The 22,090-nt window shown below is 35.9% G+C and overlaps 1 protein-coding gene across 5 annotated transcripts in view; it reads left to right on the top strand.

Moving 5' to 3' along the window:
* CDK8 (cyclin dependent kinase 8) overlaps window positions 1-22,090 on the top strand; it is a 120,071-nt gene that overhangs the window by 59,421 nt on the left and 38,560 nt on the right. For 2 of the 5 annotated variants that reach the window (XM_081814753.1, XM_081814752.1), the window contains exons 4-6: window positions 2,391-2,411; window positions 9,301-9,411; window positions 13,807-13,947. In XM_081814753.1, coding sequence (XP_081670879.1) covers window positions 2,391-2,411; window positions 9,301-9,411; window positions 13,807-13,947 — 273 coding nt within the window. Of the gene's footprint in view, window positions 1-2,390; window positions 2,412-9,300; window positions 9,412-13,806; window positions 13,948-22,090 lie in introns of those variants that run through there. The other 3 variants (XM_081814749.1, XM_081814750.1, XM_081814751.1) reach the window with 2 other exon arrangements.

Here is a 22,090-nt window from a genome sequence, read left to right on the forward strand (position 1 = left end):
CTCTTTCATTCATGATTTTATTTATTTGGGTCATTTCTCTTTTCTTTTTGATAAGTCTGGCCAGGGGTTTATCAATCTTATTAATTCCTTCAAAGAACCAGCTCCTAGTTTTGTTGATCTGTTCTACTGTTCAGAAAAATTTAAAAAAAAAAGAAAGAAAAAGAAAATTTAAAAAATTAACTTTGAAAGACTAAAGAATCATGGGGAAAAAAGCCATGAATTGTATGTGCTGTATTCCCCTAGCGCTGAAGTTCTGCTGTTCTCATTGATCGGTAAACTTGGTCTTGGCTGGCTGTTCTTGCTGATCTTCTGGGGGAGGGGCCTTTGCAGTCGTTCTCAGATGTCTTTGCCGGAGGTGGAATTGCCCTGCCCCTGCAGGGGGCTGGGCTAAGTAATCTGCTGGGGTTTGCTCTTGGGAGCTTTTGTTCCCTGCAAGCTTTCTGTACAGCTTTGGAGGACAAGAGTGAAAATGGTGGCCTCCCAGTCTCCGCCCCAGAGGAGCCGAGAACTCAGGGCCCCGCTCCTCAGTGAGCCCGCAGAGAAAAGCAGTCAATCACTCCTGTCTCCCCGGTCTCCGGCCGCACTCCTTACTCGCCGGGCCTGTGACTGAGCGTTTCTATCTCTGGCACCCAACCCCCGTGTGGAGTCTCCAAACCCAGCAGATCCCTGGGGTGCACTCCTGTGCCGCTCCTCCCCGGGGAGGTAGGAAGGGGAGTCTCCCCGGATCTGCCACTTGTTGGGCTCCTGATGGAAGAGCAGTGGCCCAGCTGTGCCGCGGATCAGTTTATGGCAACCCCGAGCTGAGAGCCCACTCCTCGGCTCCGTCTCTGCAGCTGGCCTCCCCGCTCTGATACTTGGGAGCTCTGCCACACTCAGGCACCACCCCCCCCCAGTCTTTCTGTGACCCTGAGGGTCCTGAGACCACACTGTCCCAGCGAGGGTTCCACACCCCACTTAGCCACTGGAGTGACGTCCCTCAGCGGAGCCGACTTCTAAAAGTTCCGATCTTGTGCTCTGCTGCTCTATCACTTGCTGGTAGCGGCCCACGGAGGCCCCCTCTTCCGCCCTCTATCCTCCCGAATATCGCCTTGTATTCATTTCTCCGCAGGTCCTACCTTCCAGAAAGTGGTCTCTTTTCTGTTCAGAGAGTTGTTGCTTTTCTTCAATCTGCTGTTGAGTTCGTAGGTGTTCAGAATGGTTTGATCCCTATCTAGCTGAATTCCTGGGACCAGACGAAATTTAGGTCTCCTACTCCCCTGCCATCTTGCTCCTCCGACCGGCTACATTGATTTTTAATGTTTATCCAGTTTTGCATTCTTGAAATAATGCCTGCTTGGTTATATATTGCTAGATTTGATTTACTAATGTGTTGTAAAGGAGTTTGCAGTGAATGAGTTTGAACGATGTTGGTCTGTATGTGTCCTGTAATGTCTTTGTCTTTGGTATCAAGATTGTGGTGCCCTCATGAAATACATTAGGCAGCCTTTTTTTATCCCCTGTATTCTTATAGTCTCTGTAAGATTTATAGTTTTTCTTTCTTAAATGTTTATAGAATTCACCAACCAGTATTATTTACTTAGTTAAGAGCTCTCAGATTTTATTTTTCATCTTGTTTGATATATTGTATTTTTTATGTAATTTGTCTATTTCTTTTTTTTTTTAAGATTTTATTTATTTATTTGACTTGGGGGTTGCGCACAAACACAAGCAGGGGGAGTGGCAGGCAGAAGGAGAGGGAGAAGCAGACTTCCCGCTGAGCAGAGACCGCAATGCGGGGCTCGATTCCTGGGCCCTGGGATCATGACCTGAGCTGAAGGCAGACGCTTAACCGACAGAGCCACCCAGGCACCCCTGTAATTTGTCTATATCTAATTTGTCTATTTTGTTTAAGTTGTTGAATTTATTAGCATAAACTTGTTCATAATATTCCATTATCTTTTCACATCTGTAGTTTCTTTGGTGATGTCCTATTTCATTGCGGGTTGGCAATTTGTATTTTCTATGTTATTGATCTCTGCTCTTTATTATATTTTTCCTTCTACTTTGGACTTGCCTTTCTCTTTTATCTTCTTAAGGTGGAACCTTAGGTCATTGATTTTGAATTATTCTTTGCAATAAGCAATTAAAATAACTATAAATTTTCCTCCAAGCTATATTCTACTTGTATTCCATAAGTTTTGTTACATTGTATTTTCATTATCATTTAGTACAGAATATTTTCAGTTTTCTTTGTTCTTTTTTTCATGGATTATTTAGAAATATATTGTTTAATTTTTAGGGGTGCCTAGGTGCCTCAGTTGGTTACATGTCTCACTCCTGATTTGGGCTTAGGTCATGATCTCAGGGTTGTGAGGTTGAACCCTGCATCGGGCTCCAAACTCAGCCTGAAGTCTGCTTGTCGTTCTTCCTCTGCTCCTCTCCTCCCAACTCGCTCTCTGTCTCTCACGCTCTCTTTCTCAAATAAATTAATTAAATCTTTAAAAAATATATATAGTTTAATTTTTAAACATGTGGAATGGAATAAAAAACTCAGAAATAAACCCATAATTATATGGTCAGTTAATCTTTGACAGAGGAATAGATATACAATGGAAAAAAGACAGTCTCTTCAATAAATGGTTTTGGGGAAACTGGACAGCTAAACTGGACATGCAAAAGAATGAAACTGGACCTCTTTCTTTCACCATATACAAAAATAAACTCAGAATGGATTAAAGACCTAAATGTGAGACCTGAAACCATAAAAATCCTTGAAGAGAGCACAGACAGTAATTTCTCTGATGTTGGCTCTAGCATCAGTTTTCTAGATCTGTCTCCTGAGGCAAGGGAAATGAAATCCAAAGTAATCTATTGGGACTACATCAAAATAAAAAGTGAAGGAAACAGTCAACAAAATTAAAAGGCAATCTACTTAATGGAGAAAGATATTTGCGAATCATATATCTGATAAAGGGTTAGTATCCAAAATATATAAAGAATTGATACAACTCAACACCTAAAAAACACATAACCCAATTTAAAAATGGGAAGAAGACATGAACAGACATTTCTCCAAAGAAGACATCCAGATAGCCAACAGACACAAAAATGATGCCCAACATCACTCATCATCTGGGAAATGCAAATCAAAACTACAGTGAGATATTACCTTATACCTGTCAGAATGGCTAAAGTCAAAAACACAAGAAACAACAACTGTTGGTGAGGATGTGGAGGAAAAGGAACCCTGGTGCACTGTTGGTGAGAATACAAACTGGTGTAGCTACTGTGGAAAACAGTATGGAGGTTCCTCAAAAAGTTAGAAATAGAACTACTCTACAGTCCAGTAATCACACTCCTGGGTATTTACCCCAGAAATTAAAAGGGATACATTTACCCCTCTGTTTGTTGCAGGATCATTTATGATATCCAAATTGTGGAAGCAGCCCAAGTGTCCATCGATAGATGAATGAATAGAGAAGATGTGTGTGTATGTGTGCGTGCACACACAGAAATATTCAGCCATGAGAACGGAATCTTGCCATTTGCAACAACATGGATGGAGCTAGAGAGTATAATGCTAAGTGAAGTAAATCAGAGAAAGACAAATACTGTATGATATTACTAATATGGAATTTAAGAGACAAAACAAGCAAAAGGGAAAAAAGAGTAAAACCAAGAAACAGACTTTAACTATAGAGAACAAACTGATGATTACTAGAGGGGAGGTGGGTGGGAGATGGATGAAATAGGGGATGGGGATTAAAGAGTACACTTTAATGTACATGATGAGCACTGAGTAATGTATAGAATTGTCAAATCACTATGTTATACACCTGAAACTAGTATAGCACTGTATGTTCACTATACTGGAATTACAATAAAAAAACAATAAAAAATTTTTTTAAACATGTGAGTCTTTTGAGATAGTTTATTGTTGATTGCTAATTTATTTCCATGTGGTCAGAGAAAAGAGATCCTATATTTTTGAGACATATACTGAAATATTTACAGGTGAAATCATATCAGATCTAGGATTTATTTCAAAATAATCCAGGGTAAGGTGGGAAGAGTGGGTATGAATGTTGATAAAATGAGATAGGCTGAGAGTGGATAATGATATTATGGGGGTCTGTTTTACTATTCTATTTTATTTATGTTTGAAGAATTTCTATAATAAAAAATCAAAAAGAAAAAAAAAATCCCATCTCTTTTGGCACATCTTATAAGTCCTCTTTCCCTTCATTAAATCTTCCTCTGAGAAGAAGAAATGTAACACATTTCTTCACCAGTGTGTGCTAGGTGTGAAACAGTCTTTGCTCAGTAAATACTTGTGAAAGGGAGGGAAGAAGGAAAGAACTCTGAGTATTTCTACTAAAGTTAAGAACATTACATGTCTTCATCCTCATTTTATTGTAAGTGGTTTGTTTTGTATTAACAGAATTTCTTGTGAGCTAGAATCCCTTTAGCGTAGTGGTTTTCAAACTGTGCTTCAGTGGACCATCTACTATATTCCAAGAGGCAGTCTTGTAGTTGGAGTAAGGGAGCTAGGGGAGCAAAGGTAAAGCTCCAGACTCTACTTTGAAAGTTCACATCTGCTTTAATCTAGGCACCTCAGGGTTTGTTTTTGGTTTTGTTTTTATCAGAGGAATAGATATACAATGGAAAAAAGACAGTCTCTTCAACAAATGGTGTTGGGGAAACTGGACAGCTTCCCCTGTGAAGAAAGCTTCCACAGCTTTAACAAAATAATTGAAATAATTTTGGAACAGTATTCTGTATACAGTTGTAGTATTTCAACTTAGCTATCATCATACCCATGGCATAAATTCAGAATTTATTATTTTTGCCATGTTGTAAAATTTTAATATTAGAAATCAGTGTCGTTTTGAGAATATCAGAGGTTTTATTTCCTATATTCTCACTGGTGTAAGTGATATTTATTGACAAGATACAGTTTTAAATGTTATTAATTTATATTTATTTTACTTTAAGAGTTCAGATTAAGTGTGATATTGTATGGTACAACTGGAGTGAATTAAGTTTATGATGAATGATGTATTAAGACATTTGTATATTTAGTAGTGATCTTAGTACAGAAAATTATAAGATTTTTTTTTTTAAAGATTTTATTTATTTATTTGAGAGAGAGAATGAGAGAGAGCAGGAGAGGGGGGAGGATCAGAGGGAGAAGCAGACTCCCCGCCGAGCAGGGAGCCCGATGTGGGACTCGATCCTGGGACTCCAGGATCATGACCTGAGCCGAAGGCAGTCGCTTAACCAACTGAGCCACCCAGGCGCCCAAATTATAAGATTTTATTCCCAGTAGAATAAGAAGAATTTAGGTGATTTCTGTGATGGAAACCATTGCTTAAATTTATTCAGACCTTTTCTTTAAATTTTTTTTTTAACATGAAAACTTCAAAAAGGCCAAAAAAAAACCCTTAGAAAATGTTAAATAAGTATCTACATGCTATGGGCTGTTTCTGTATGGGGTGATGAAATGCTGAAGTGCTTTTCATCAGCTGGGAGAACTCTGGGATGTTCTCACAGCGTCAGAGTAGCAGTCTCAAAGTACTGCCTGTAGCACTTAAAGCCCTGCTCAGATTACCTGTGCTTTACCTAGCTTTGCCACTTACTAGCTTTTAGGACCCAAGGCAAGTTAGTTAATTTCCTTGTGTTTTCGTTTCCTCATTTGTAAAATGGTAATAGTGTCCCATAGGATTTATTGTGAGGAACTTGGCATACTTCTTTGGACCTGATAAACTCTAGGTAAATGTTAGCTACTCTCAATAAATAATCAGTTACCACTGCTGCAGCCACAGCATTAGGATTGTGTGCTTACTTTTACTTGCATTTGTCTCCCACTAGAGGACTTGAGCAAGTCTTAGCACATTTTATATGCCAGGACCTAGAGCATCTACCACAGTGGCTGGCGTGTAGGAGGCATTTGGTTAATGTTAGTCCTGCTAAATGTAGCCCAGCGCCCTGGTTTTTTGGAAGTACTTCAATAGAAATATTGACTTAGGGGCGCCTGGGTGGCTCAGTCGGCTAACTGTCTGCCTTTGGCTCAGGTCATGATCCCAGGGTCCCGGGATCGAGCCCTGCATCAGGCTCCCTACTCAGTGGAGAGCCTGCTTCTCCCTCTCCCACTCCCCCTGCTTGTGTTCCCTCTCTCGCTGTCTCTCTGTCAAATAAATAAAATAAAAAGAAATATTGACTTAGACGTAATTCCCCACTGAGACTCAGTTCCATCTCTAACCCCATAGTGACCCATCTCCTGATAAATCTCCCTTAAAACACCCAACATAGAGTGTTTTACTTACTCAGTAATAGTAGTTATTTGCTGTATTAGTTTGCCAAGGCTGCCATAACAAAATACTATGAACTGGGTGGCTTAAACAACAGAAACTTACTTTCTAAGAGGGTCTGCAGAAACCTCTGTGGCTTCTCCTGGGTTTGCAGACGACCACCCTCTTGTGGCCTCTTCAGTGGCCATCTATCTGTACAAGCTGCCCTGGTGTCTCTGTATGTATCCTAACCTCCTCCTCTTAGAATGTCACCATTCAGAATGGATTAGGGCCTCCCTAATGACCTTATTTTAACTCACTTGCCTCTACGAAGGCCTTATCTTCAAATACAATCACATTCTGAGGTACTGGGGGTTAGGGCTTCAACATATGAATTTGAGGAGAACACAATTCAGTCCATAACACTTACTATTACTTACTTACCTACTTATGATTATAATTACTTATGATAATGGTAGCTCTTACTGTTAATATATTATTAAATCATTACCCTGGAAGATTCGTTGTCTGACTAATTAGCTGGATGTTTTAAAAAGAGAAGTGGATTTTTTAAAGAAGTGGATTAAGGTTTTTATGATGAGAGCAGTGATCTTAGTCCACAGATCAGAAGCCAAAGGGTGTGTTATATGATACTTTTTAATTTGTATATTTTGTTTATTCACAAATTCATTATTTACCAAAAACTTAATGAGTGCCTACCAGGTCCCCAGGCAGGGTGTTAGAAGGTAGCAGCGCCATCGTGAGCAAGACACGTGCCTGCCATTGGCCAGTTCACAACCTAGTATATACTTAAAATATCTGTGCCTCTGGAATGTAACAAGAAATAGTTCCCCAGAGTATTAGGTTTTAGGAAGTGTTGGTATTTGGGGCGCGTGGGTGGCTCAGTCGGTAAAGCGTCTGCCTTCAGCTCAGGTCATGATCCCAGGGTTCTGGGATCGAGCCCCGCATCGGGCTCCCTGCTCAATGGAGAGCCTGCTTCTCTCTATCCCTCTGCCTGCCGCTGTGCCTACTTGTGCTCTCTCTCTGTCAAATAAATAAAATCTTAAGAAAAAAAAAAAAGGTGTTATTAGACCTTGGAGTGCTGACTTTGTATTTTAAAAGTCAATTGATTGGGGCACCTGGGTGGCTCAGTTGGTTAAGCAACTGCCTTCGGCTCAGGTCATGATCCCGGAGTCCTGGGATCGAGTCCCACATCGGGCTCCCGGCTCAGCAGGGAGCCTGCTTCTCCCTCTGACCCTCTCCCCTCTCATGCTGTTTCTCTGTCTCTCTCTCTTTCTCTCAAATAAATAAATAAAAAATCTAAAAAAAAAAAAAGTCAATTGATTAATTTTAAAAGCATTAAAATCCTGATTCGAACCACCACCTAGGACTGTGATCGTGAGCAAATTATTTAATCCCCTCAAACCACTATTTCCTCATTTATAAAATAGAAGTAATATAAATATTATATAAGGTTAATTCATGATTAAGTGACATAATGCATGTCATAGCACCATACTTGGCACTTATGAAGAACTTAATAAAATGGTTGCTGCTGGGTCTTTTTTGTTTTTAGTTTTTTGGTTTTTTTCCAGTTCAGGAGCTAAGCCTCATCTTGGAGGTGAAATTGAGGAGATACTAAGAATAGCTTTATATGTAGGTTTCTAATAATTGGAGAGAACTTTTGCCAGAGCTTTGGAGTTTGTTATAATTTCTACCCTGCCAGTTTCCAGAAAGGATTTGAAATAATGCCTGAGAAGTGTGTTCCAATCATGAGGTAATGGAGGAAACACTGACCCAGAACTAAGATGAACTTAGCACTAGATTTAGCTCTGGAGCCAGCTAGATGATCCTGGGTAATCCCGAAGTGTAGGCTTTCCCTATCAGATTCTTTGCCTTGTTTATTAATTAGGAAATCGTTAATCTTAGATACTGGCCTTTAGGTTTCTGAGGCTTTGTGTATAATCTCCAAAGTCTCATAAGTTTGAAATTATATTCTAAAAGCAGAAATATCTAACTTGAATTTAATCTTCCTCCTGAATAATTATCACTTTCCAGAGAATAATCATTAATATAAATGACTTAATAGATAGTCCATAGTCTTTCCTTGGCTGAATTCATTTCAGAGTCCCTAATATATTGTTAACATTGCATTTATATTAATTCTTGTTTTGGTAGCAGCATTCTTATAGAAGGTACTAAAGTCATAAGTTCTAAGACCTTGACTTTCTCACATGGCTGTCATGTATTTGGAAAACATTGGGAAGGCACTGTGTCAGTCAGTTTTAACTGATAAAGACATAGTATCAGGCTTCATGAGAAATTTTTTCTTGTCATTGTTACTGCTGTTGTTCCTTTTTTTTTTCTTGGCAGAGTAGGAATACTTTTTAACTGATGGATTATTAGGGCCACTTTGGTTAATAAATGAGGATAAGATAAGGCAATAAAAGATTTTAAATAGAATGTCCTTCTAGGAAATGAGAAGGGTTAAACCCATTAAAATGTTTTCTACTTAGATGCCTTTGTCTGTATAAGTTTTTTATTATTTTATGAAAAGTTCACAAAATCTTAATCAACTATATAATTTAAATGACTGAAAAAAATAGATACTATATCTCACAGAATTACAGATCTTAATTCTCATCTGATATTTGATATTGACAAATGTTATATTTTCTAATGTTGCAGTTAGTTTTTTAAAAGCTATTGAATGGTACACTTAAAATTGTTAAAATGGTGATTTTAATGTATATTTTATCACAATTAAAAACCAAAGCAAAAGTAAAAACCAACTAAACAATAACAACAAAACAGATTTACTGAGTTATATCTTTTCAGTATCTTTTCCCCAGAGTTTTTCTGCATTTGTTACTGAAGCACCTATTTGGACACTTTGAAAATAGTGTGGGTAGTTAGTAGATTTTTAGGATTGATTACCACTGGGTTTATATATCTGTGAATTACAAATGTATGATTTATTTAACATTATTTTCATGGCAAAGATTTTTAATTGATCTTCCTTGTTTTGCAGTTACTTCGAGAGCTTAAGCATCCAAATGTCATCTCTCTTCAAAAGGTATTTCTGTCTCATGCTGATAGGAAAGTATGGCTTCTGTTTGACTACGCTGAACATGACCTCTGGGTAAGGTGAATTGCTGGTAGACATTGAGCCCTTCGTTTCAGACAGGGATTAAGAGTGACTAAAAACAATTTTAGTTTATCTTACTATGAGATTTACATTTTAAAAATAAAAGTAACCTCATAGAATCTGGTTGATGAATTACCAATACTAGGGTAATTTTGCTTTGTATTTTGATCTTACCAATTTGAACTTTGTAACATGCTACAGAAAATAGTAGAATCTGAAGAGTATAAACAGTTATTCAGTATTGTTTCCTAGCTATAGATTTTTGATAAAATTTTAAAAAGTAACTGTAATAGCTATTTTGTTATAGAATTTAAAAGCAGCATGTTTCCTTTTACTATATAAAGGAATATAAAATGAGAAAGTGGTATCCTCATATAGGAAGATAAATATGTTATATTTGGAAGACTAGACTGAAATTTATGGTTCGGTCTGTTATTTGTCATGCAAGTCTCTTAATGGCTCTGAAGTTGTAGTCCCCCCAACTCCATCTGTAAAATGTGGTACTTTCCTGCTTTTTTACAGGATTTTTCTGAAGAGCAATTTTGTATTTGAAAAGCTTTATAAACTAAGTGTACTATACAAATGTAGCATACTATTAATCATTTATTGGATATTATTCATACTTAATACTCCATATTCTAATGTATTTCTTATTTCCATCAGCAGAAGTTCAATATTGTACTTACTTGAATTGGGCATGTTCTTGTATAGGAAGAATTCTTTGTGGAAGAGAGCTCCCAATTAAATCCTTGAAGATTCTCAAAGTCAAGTAATTACAGTCAATTAGATTAGTTTTATTTGGTTAGCTAATATAATGACAAAAATGATGTTATATTGATAAAAATTATTATAAACTGAGAATTTAAATTTATCTTGGCTAAATAGCTGAATTACAAACAGCTAACTCAGTATTTTGTATTTACTCAGTAGATTGCTTGGTATTTACATAAGTCTTGGGTAACTATAAAATTTACTCTTTTATTAAACATAACAGTTATGTTCTTTGAAAGTCTGAAATGCCATCTTGGGGATAAGAGTTTATGATATATAATGAAAATAGCAAGATAGCCAAAATATCTTTGAAATATACTCACAAAACTTATATCCTGATCAATCTTGTGTAAAACATGTTAACATAGACTACAGTTTAGAAAATAAAACAAGTAAACAAAAACCCAATATTACATTGAGTTAATTAACAAGTACTTCACTTCTGTGAACTATATTTTTTCTGGTATTTAATAAGTAATTTAATAAGATCTTTAAGTATTTCACTGTGTTTTGTATACTGTTCTATATTTATACTTATATATTGGTTGTACATTTATTGAGATAAATACAAGAGAAAACATATATACAGATCTTCCTTGACTTACATGGGGTTACATCCAAATAAACCCATCACAAACTGAAAATCTCATTAAGTCAGAAATACATTTAATACACCTGACCTATCGAACATCACAGCCTAGCCTAGCCTACCTTAAATGTGCTGAGAACACTTCTATCAACCTCCAGCTGGACAAAATCACCTAACACAAAGCCTATTTTATAATAAAGTGTTAAATATCTCATGTTAGTTATTGAATACTGTACTGAAAATGAACAATGGAATGGTTGTATGAGTATGGAATCATTGTAAATGTATTGGTTGTTTACCCTTGCTGACTGGGTGCAGTACCTCCTGCTGCCCAGGGTCATGAGCAAGTGTTGTACTGCATGTCACCAACCTGGGAAAAGATCAAATTTCAAAATTCGAAGTATAGTTTCTGCTGAATGCTTGTCGCTTTTACTCCATCATAAAGCCAAAAAGTCAAGTTGAACCATTGTAAATTGGGACCGTTGATACTGCTATGCAAGGGATTATAATCTTCTGGCTCGATTTTAGATATCTTTAAAATTTACATTTTTCATTCAGCTGTAGTTTGTAAATATAAATACAAAATTTTGAAATAAAACTAGTAGAAATTCCAGTAAAATTGCTCAAAAGTAAGTTAGCCTTCTAAAAATAGTAAAATAGTTTTAAACTCTTTTGCTAATTTCCAGTACTAGCCTCATTTACATAATTTTAACCAACAGATTTCAGAAATTGACACTTATATGGGTTTCATATACTTTCAGATTTATAAGAAATATTTTTTGCTCTGTAGATTCCTGTTTTCCATGAGTTAATGCAGTTTGATTCAAATTGTTTTTATGTTATCTGGAAAGAATTGTTTTTGAACTGAAAGTAGACGTCAAATTTTCTGTTTTATGAAACTACTGTCCAAGGTCAATGCTGGTTGTAAATATTTTTGTTGTTGTAGCTTCTGTTCTTTTAAAAATAAATCTAATCAAATCAAATTGGGATTCTGTTAATAAAAATTTGTTAAATTAGGGTGGCCAATATTGAATTGAACACTCATACTCAAGCCTAACATGAAGTCAAATTATATGACCCAAATTTATGAGAAATTTTCTAGGCTGCTTTATAAACATGATTTGTAATAAAACATGATTTGTAATAGTTGAACATAGGAGATAGTATTGTATTCAGTATAATTCCTAGCAGGCTAGTATGTGATATCTAATTTTACATGTAGGTATAATAATTATACTTTTACAAATTATGCTGCATGCAGTGTTCCCAGATGTGTATATATCGTCATCATTGGCTTTATTGTCATCTTATTAATATTCATTTAAGTCACGTAAGGACTTTTAATGTTCATTTTAATAAAAATCAAATAATTGACTTTACTCAAACCTCCTTTATCCATTTTATTTTCTTATTTTAATTGGAATATTGAAATGAATTAGCTGGGCTAAGGCGGCGGAGAGTAACAAAAACAGTCCCAGTAAAAAGAGTCATTTAAAAAAATCGCGCAGGTATTGGTGAAATTTCATGATAAGCACACCACATATTTGTTATATAGCCCTGGAATAAAAATGAAGGTAAGAGATTTCTCCAGTGTAGTTATAAAATATTGGTTAAAAAAAAAGTATTTTGTTAAACCCTAATGAAAGTATTAACTAAAGAAATGCATATGGCATCATTTATTGCACCTCCCTACATATTCTTGTATTCTTATTCTGGCAGATTTTAATTGTTAAATATGATGTATTTCAGTCTATTTTTATTAAGCTCTAGAGAACCACTAGCTCTTATTAAGGTGAACAGACTTTATTGTCACACCATTTCTTAGGATAGGTGACAGAACATTCTAGATTATTGAATTGTAGCTCTGTTTTGTTTGACTGTTTTTAAATACTTTGGAAAAATAACTGAGAAGAAAATTAAAATAGTGTAATGCTGCTAGTAAAGTATAGATTAATCATACTACATGCATGCTGACTGATAGAGTTTACCTTCCCACCAGGTAGTCTTTGCTATATATTTTTTCTCTGGAAAGTAAAACTCCTTCACTCATTAATTACTAGTTATTCTTTATCCTTGTTCTACTTTCTATATCATAAGAAAATAGGAAGTGAAAATGTTGACCTCTAATATAAAATATGTCAATTATGTTTATTAATTTCAAGAATATGCTTAATATTCACTCAGAAATACTGCTCAAGAGTCTGTTCATGTTCACATGAGGTGCCAGGCATATACCTGTGTTTTACACACGGCAGAGTTGACTTCACCTGACTTGTAGGTGTTCTTACAGTTTAAAAGTGCTTTAATTAAAGTGAAGAAACCTGTCAAGAGAGTTTGAAACATTGGATCTTGTTTCTGTTGAGGTACATTTACTTATAAAGTGATTTTTCTATTTATAAAGTGGTATTGTGTTTTACCAGATGTCCAAAGCTTTTAATGGGTTTAAGGCTGTTTTTTTCTCATCTGAGTCTTTCATGTTTCTAAATATTTTCAATGTGAACTGGTCATTTACATGTTATTTCTTTATGCTTCTGTGTATTTTATTGAAATAATTTCCCTGTTTGCTTTTTGCTTTGTTTATAACCCATGCGTTGTAAATAGGTACCACATCTGTGCTGTGTCAGCCAACCCAGGAGTATCTCTTGAAATTTGTTTTTTTTTTTCTTTTCATTTAATAACTACAGATAAAAAAGATTCTGTTCTTGAAAATTTCCACCAGGTAAACAGGGATCAGGTATACTCTGAAAGTAATTTTTAATTATACTTTCAAAATAAAATCACATTGTTCTCTGCTTCTGTGTTGCAGTCATTTATTTTCTGAGACATGATCATATGCTTAAGAAATGAAACTTCAGCTCCAGTTATTAGGAAATTTTAAATTTATGTTATCCAGCAGAATGTAAGATGTTATTTTCAGTATCTTTGGGAATCCCTGAGTGTTTCTTTTTCTGGCACGAAAATATTATACATCAGATTATCTTTCCCTCTTTTCCTTTTTAAGCTTCTGGTGGTATTTTTGTTTCTTTCAGCATATAATCAAGTTTCACAGAGCTTCTAAAGCAAACAAGAAGCCAGTTCAGTTACCTCGGGGAATGGTGAAGTCACTATTATATCAGATCCTAGATGGGATTCACTACCTGCATGCTAACTGGGTGTTGCACAGGGATTTGGTAAGTTGATATGTAGTTAGGTCTAAGCTAGAAAGATGCCTTTATAGTTGGATGATTTTCTAGTTGTCTCTAGATATTAGTGGTACATAGTCCTGCAAACCTTATAGAGTGAGAGTGCTGTAGTCTCATAACATAGTCTAGCCTTGTGCTGTTTATATGATGCATCCTACTCCTCTGACATAAAGTGGCTGGGGTTCAGAGAAGAAGTGAAAGAGGGCACATTTATTTTCCTAAGCTTTTGTTTACTTTTAAGTCTGTAAAGAAGTATTGACTTGCTTGATTATTAACTGCTAGGCAAACTCTAGAAATTGATATATTTATGAATAACTTGGAAATGAAACTTTTGGAGCCTACCGCATACTAAGTTACGTATTAGAAGAGGTGATGTTAATTCAATCTGCTTATTTTTTAAGCCTCACTATATTAGTAGCATGTTTATTAGTCATAATTAAGAACTTTATTCAGAAGCCTTGCCATGTTAAGGTACATTGAATTTTTAAGAATTTAGAAACTTCAGAAATTGGCTTTCTTATTTTTATTTTACATGGCAGAATAATTTACGCCTTTTTAAAACCCATCTAGCATTAATATGTTCATTAAATTGTGCATTATTCATTACTCTTCATGGATGAAAATTTAAATCTCAGATTCCCCTTATTGCATAATTACATTGTGCTTTTGTTGTTCTTTTCTTTGGAAAGGTGGTAACTATAGTAAAGTTTATAACAATGCCTTCATTCCAAACAATTATAAACACAATTCTGGAACTGATGATTTGGTCTCTAATCACATGTGTTACATTGGAAAAAACCCTGTAGAATTTAAGCCAGAGCTGATCTGCCTCTTGCACATATTCTTTCCAGGCTGCTGTATATTTAGTACCTTCAGATCAGATGTTCCAGTGTCATAGTTTCTAGTTCTTTCTTCTATCTTCAATAAATCTCCTTTCAATATGTTTAATGGTATTTATTTTATCTCTAGTTCTCATACCTAGAAAGCATTTAGACCGGGACCGATAACATCAGAAATTTGTTTGAAACAACTTTTTTCCTTATGTAAACTTTATTTTTAATATTATTGGAATATTCATAGTGGATTTATAGAACAGAAGTAGGACAAATCCATTGGCTCCTTTTATGAATCTGAAAACAAATTTCAACCTTTAGGGGTGTAGTCAACTTAGGGAAAAACTATTACTACTTTTGAGCTACTGACCTTTTTTATGATCTCTAAAAGAAAATCTGGCAAAAGGGTATTTTTCCCTAATTATGCTGAGATGACACTACATTTTCTTTTTATAGTAAATTATTTTTCATCATTAAAATATATATGTTTATTAGATGAATGCAAATAATACAAACCAGTATTTAAATTGTTAATGCATAATGTACTTAAACCACTTACAGTAATATTAGCTACAGTAGTGAAAATAATTATAAAGTTTAATTTTTTTTATTTCTCTTTTGGGATAGTTCTTTCTATTGGTGCAGCCTAAATGAGTTGTCTTTGACCTAGGGATAGTGTAGGATATGTCATTTCAAAGGTCTCTGTTAGTGATGTGCCAGGAGGTGGGGGCCAGGGGGGCAGTGCACTCTAGATGCCAGTATCAGAGGGATGCACTCTCTGGAGATGATTTAAAAATAATGATGAAACAGATGAAAAGTAGTTATTTTCTGTTGTCACCATATGCTGGCAGTTGTGAATGATATCAGTTATAAAATATTCCTGTTCACAGAGCAAACCATTCTGACTCCTCTATCCCCTTTATATGCCACTGCTACTGTTTAGTAGTCAATTTATCCAAAATATTTTCCGAACTGTAATATATTATTTGTGTCCTGCTACCTTTTTGATTTCCCCGTTTGGAGTGAGAGTTCCTGTATTGTCTGTGTGTGACTCCTTACACCTAACTCTTATGAGCATCACAGGCCCACGGAACCATTGTGTCATTAAAGTGGTAACCGCTGCCCCCAGGCTGGATCTTACTGGGTCAGGTGCTTACTTCTTGTTCTCAATTTTTTAAAGGAAGATTCATTACCGCAGTTTTGTTGTTGTTGTTTTTAAATGTGCCCACCTTCCTGCTAACTAAAAAATAGATTTTGGAGTTTTGAGGTTATATGATGTTCAACTGTAGTTACATTAGAAATTCATATATGAATACTTTTTTATATATGAATTTCTAATGTAAAATAGTTACTTTAAAGAATGTTCTTCAGAAGCTGTATAACATGACTTTTTAAACTCTTTCTCAATATTTATTATTATTTGCAGATGAAATATTTACCCTATAAGAATAAATATAATTAATAGTTAATTTCATTCCTTGCTTCTTTTCAGTCAAGTTTAGATGAAATGTGGCAATATTGACCTTAGCCGACCTATATAGATTTCTAATGTTTTGAATTGAACCAATTGGTTGAGTTGCTGACTTGCCAAGAGAAACATCATACCAAAATGGATAATTGGCACAGACTCCCTAAAAACATCATTTTAATAATGCCCCAGAATGTTATTGAAGCTTTTGCTCAATAAAATTGTCTTCATTATTAATAGACACACTGGTTTGAGATGATAGAGTTACGAAGTTCTTTGTTTGATATGTGCACTTGAACTTTAACAATTAATAATCCTATTTAATAAATAAAGATTAATTTTGTCACTGTTAATCACCACATAGTAGCAGATCAGTAACTGGGGTCTGTCATCCTTGATGTGAAATAGAGATTTAATAATTCTGGAACTCTGGTTGGAATGAAGTTGGTAATAAATGCATTTGTGTGTAGCTGTTTTAAGAATGGGCCTGAAAGGAAACACATGCAATATTTATTTTTGTGAGATAATTTATGATCTAAGCCAAACTTTTTTAGTTCTAGAACATTAAAATATGTATGTATAAGTTGGTTTGCTTTTACACTTTATCTGTTTGCTGTAAGTAGAGATAAATAAAAACAAAGGTGTATGCTTTGTTCTTCCCTTTGATGACACTCCTTTCTCTTTCTTCCTTTATTCTCTCCTTGGGAAATGAATGTAGTCTGACCAACAGGCTATAGTCCTGGTTCTGGCATTACCACATGTATTAGGATTCTCCAGAGAAACAGAATGTGTGTGTGTGTGTGTGTGTGTGTGTGTGTAGAAAAAGAGAGAGAGAGATTTATTTTAAGGAGTTCCCTCAGGCAAATTGTGGAGGCTTGGGAAGTCCAAAATCTGCAGAATAGGCCAGAAGGCTGGATACTAAAGGGAAGAGTTGCAGTCAAATACAAAGGCAGTATGCTGGCAGACTTCTGTCTTGCTCCGGGGAGATCAGTCTGTGTTCTATTAAAGTCTTCAATTGATTGAATAAGGCCCACCAATGTTATGGAGGGTGAGCTGCTTTACTCAAAGTCTACCAATTTAAATGTTAATCTCATCAAAAAACAGCTTCACAGAAACATTCAGAAAAATGTTTGACCAAATATGTGGGCATCATGGCCCAGCCAAGCTGGCACACAAAATAACCATCCTATACAAATGAGTAAACAGAGGCACAGAGTTGAAACAGTATGGGACCAGTTAATTCCATTTTTACCCCCCAGTTATCTGCTTATATAAAATAGTAGGAGTGTTGGGTTAAGGAATATTAAGATATTTTACCTGCTACTATAAAGAGGAACTAAGTGTGAAATCTTAACGAAAACTTTAAGTAAAAGATATTATTTAAGTGACTCAAAATAAGGAAAGGTATGAAGTCTATTAGCCTGATTGGGTTGAGTTTGGTAGTTTTCTGAGCACAAAATAAAAAGACAGTAAGCACCAAAATCATATTTGATACTTTTTGTGTAGAAGCCAAAGTTTGATTTGGCAATGGTGTCTGAAGTTTTTCCTCTGAAAACAATGGTGTCTGAAGTCTTTCCTCTAAAATGGTAGTCCTGTTTGACTGAGTTAAAGCACATTGGCAAGGCCATGAGGATTTGCACTAATAGTACCTCTACTATGACCGTTTTAGGACACCCAGCCACCCGGCCAGTTCACTCTCTCGTCTGTCTGACCTCTTTCAGTAGAAACGAGTATTTTTTGTATAACTTCCTAATTTTAGGATTGGTTTTCTTGTGCAGTTGTGAAATAAATTTCGAAGTCGGGTTTTTTGGTCTTTTTTTTTTTTAAACGAGAAAAAAATCTGATTAGATTAAAATTTGAAAATCTCTGCATGCCAGTATTTGTGAATTGAAGTGAAAGCTGGTTATGATCTTTTTTTTTCTTCCTTCTCACTCTGTATACCTACTTCCAGCTAACTCAGAGGTTGCCCTACCTACTTGAATCCTTTCTTCCCTTCATCTCTAGTGTTTAAAATTCTATTCATCCTTTAAAGCTCTGCTCCTGCTACCTCAGCGATAAAGTTCCCCCCGCCCGTCACCCTAGCTGGAATTGAGAATGTGTACATCTAAAGTCCTATAGCAGCTACTTTGAACTACTCAAGGGCACTTAAGCTAGTTTTGGTAATAAGTTCTCTATTTGATTATAAATTTCTGAGGGCCAAAGACTGGCTTAATATGTATTTGTATCCCTCCCAGTGCCTTGCAAAATACACAGTGTATACAATACTGCTTATATTTGTTGAATGAATAATCTAGCTCATTTGTAACAGAAACAAAGTGTCTTCCAAGGTGATTCTCCATAGGTTATTTCTGCTACCTGATGTTTTTCTGTGCATACTCTGTTAAATTTCTTCTTTTTACTACCTACCCTCTTAGCTCTGTTATGGTTTACTGTAGTCGAGCAGTACAAAAGATCTTCTTTTCATACTATATTTTTAGTTCTTTTCAGCAGCCTCCCTCTTTCTACCTAAAAGAACTCGGCTCTGATCAGTCAGTCCAAAGACCATTCAGCTAATGATACTGATCTGTTGATTTCTTTTATCACACTCTTCCTCTACCCAATTTTTTTTATTCCACCCAGTGAAAGAAACCTGCTTTACCTATTCATTCATGTTCTTCTCTGATGTCATTTATTTTTTTCCAATGTTTTCCTTTAATCTTAACATTAGGACATCTCCATCATAGGTCCCTTACTTTTTTCAAACGCATCTTAAAAGTCCCTTCTGTGTGAATTATACTTAAATTGTAGATAAGGCAGCAGTACCTACCTTCTGAACATACCAGCTGTTCTGAACTCACGACTCTCGTATTTCACTGTTCTACTGTATTTAACTGACCAGTTCATTACTAGTCACAATGTAAATACTTTAATTTCTAGCTAATATTTATTCACTTTTAATTTTCTAGTGCATTCAGTGTTGGCTGAATTTTATGCTTTTGGTTGAAAATATTCGTCCAACCATATCAGGCCATAAAAATGGTTTACACTTAAATCAGACTCTAAATATTAAAGATGTGGGCTTTCAACACATTGCTAAGGAACATAGGAAAGTAGAGTAGTAGTTATTAAGATTGGCCAATTGACCATTAATTTTTGTTAAGTATATATCAAGTTCTCATATGGTCATTAATGTGTTCCACTTTTTAAAAAAACTGCTATTCAAAGTTTCATTTTAATTATTACCTTAATTTTTTTTTTAAGATTTTATTTATTTATTTATTTGACAGAGAGCACGAGCAGGGAGAATGGCAGGCAGAGGGAGAGGGAGAAGCAGGCTCCCTGCAGAGCAAGGGAAGCCCGATGTGGTACTCAATCCCAGGACCCCAGGATCATGACTTGAGCCAAAGGCAGTCGCTTAACCAACTGAGTCACCCAGGCGCCCTACCTTAATGGTTTTATCATAGTGGTATTTAACTTGGAACTACCTGGCACCTAAGGTGGTATTTTCATCCTGTTGCACTAAGTGGAGTGTAATATTAAGTGAGAGATACTGTAACTTTTCATCATAGTTTGTTTTTTTATTATTAATCAAACTGAATTACAAGGCTATATATGAAATTTGCTTTGTTGGACTATTGCAACTATTAGCTATAATCACTCTTGCCCTAAACTAATTCAAAATAGTCTTTTTTTTTTTTTTTAAGATTTTATTTATTTACTTGACAGAGAGAGAGAGACACAGCAAGAGAGGGAACACAAGCAGGGGGAGTGGGAGAGGGAGGAGCAGGGAGCCCAATGCGGGACTCGATCCCAGGACCCTGGGATCATGACCTGAGCTGTAGGCAGACGCTTAACAACTGAGCCACTCAGGCGCCTCTCAAAATAGTTTTTTATGCCACAGTAAAATTTCTTAGAAAATAAATCTCTACAGAGATTTCCTTTAGGTCTATGCCAATGAAGATGTGCTACCATGAGAAGTACATCATGTGAAATAGCCCTGTGGGCCACTGTGTATACATATTTAAAAGAGGCTCAAGCCATTTCAAAGCTTTAATATGACTTAAAAAAAATCTGATAGTGCTGTTGCCCTGCAGTTAATTTTAATTATCCCGAGTAACTTGGAATCACTTGGTGGGGCTTCAGCTGTCCTTAGTGAAGGATGGGTTGGTTTCCTAGCAACCATCAAATAAGATCAAAATCTCTGAGTGAGCCAGGCACTGAAACTCAATTTCAAGGGCCTTCTTTATCAAGGCATCTTATCATGTACTGATGGTAGCATGATGAATTATGGGGGTATTCTGGGTCTGATTCTCTTTATTTGAGTGAAAGATTGCCTGGTTTATTCATTTTGCTTACCAATACTAATATTTGCTTCGTGGTCATATGGTTTGTTTTGAGGTGCATGTTTTATTGTCTGTTGAATTCTGTCACTAATAAGTGGAAAAATGGAGAGGCAAAGAGGGTAAATGACTTGATTCTGGTTACTTGGAGAACTGTAACACAGCTGGATCACTAAATGTAGGGATATTTCTTCTAGGTCAGTGATTTTTAAATTGCAGGTTGTAAGCCATAAGTGAGTCAGGAAAGCACACAACACAACCAGCCTTTTTATTTTTTATTTTTTTAATGGCCTTAGAATAAAAAAAAATCAGAGTACATCATATGTATTAAGGGTAGTTATTTGTTTCCTGAAACTTTTGTTTCACTTATATATATTTATATGTGAATATCATCATTTAATATTAAATGATTTTCTTCCTGTGGGTTGTCTTCAGAAAGGTTTGAAAGCCGCTGCACTTTACTATTTCCCAAAAGGTATTTGATACAGTTAGGAAAAGAAGAAAAAACTTACTCAAATCTTTAGAAAATACTTAGTCCCAAATTATAAGTACTTTAATGTTTTACACAAACTTCCTGACAGTGATGACTGAATTATTTTGAATAGCAGCTGCCTTTAGGGAATACATTTTTCTTTTTTTATAAAGATTTTATTTATTAATTTGACAGAGAGAGAGACAGCGAGAGAGGGAACACAAGCAGGGGGAGTGGGAGAGGGAGAAGCAGGCCTCCCGCCCAGCAGGGAGCCCGATGCGGGGCTCGATCCCAGGACCCTGGGATCATGACCTGAGCCAAAGGCAGATGCTTAACAGACTGAGCCACCCAGGCGCCACGGGAATACATTTTTCTAAGTAGGGTTTATTTATGGGTGGGAGAATTTCAGGCAATTTTCACTTTCTTCCTTTAATAACTTTTAAATTGTCCGAATAGTTTGCAGTTAACATGTATTATTGTAATCAGAAAAAAGTGTTCCATCTGGACTAGAAACTGAGGAAAATGTCTAGTTAGGCTGTTATTAAAGTTCACACATAGTATTCAATGTGGCTTAGGGTGTTCTTATGTTGTTAAAGGATGATGCTACTAAAAAAAAGGAAAACAGAAAAAATGGACATACATTTTCTTTCTACCTAAAAAGAAGGCCAGTAAATTCTTTTTTTTAAGATTTAATTTATTTGTTTGAGAGAGAGAGAGCGCGTGAGAGAGCAGGACCTGGAGATCACAACCCCAGCCGAAGTTAGACGCTTAACTGACTGAGTCACCCAGGCACCCCAGGGCCAGTAAATTCTTTAGGGAAAAAAAAAAAAACAAGCAGAAAGGACCCTGAGATCACTCATATGCGGGAACAGGCAAAGCAACAAAAGAATTGAACAGTTGGGAAGAAAGGAGCCTGCATTCACAGCCTCTGTTCTGTTTTTTGCCCCTTCTCTGTGCTTTAGTTTCCATGAGTGTGGGGAACATGTTAAGCTTGTTTCTTTAAAACAGAACCTGAGGCGGGGGGGGGGGGGGGGGGGGG

The sequence above is a fragment of the Leptonychotes weddellii genome, chromosome 3 (genome assembly GCF_054177405.1).
Source record: "Leptonychotes weddellii isolate Sample4059 chromosome 3, ASM5417740v2, whole genome shotgun sequence".
Classification (NCBI taxonomy): domain Eukaryota; kingdom Metazoa; phylum Chordata; class Mammalia; order Carnivora; family Phocidae; genus Leptonychotes; species Leptonychotes weddellii.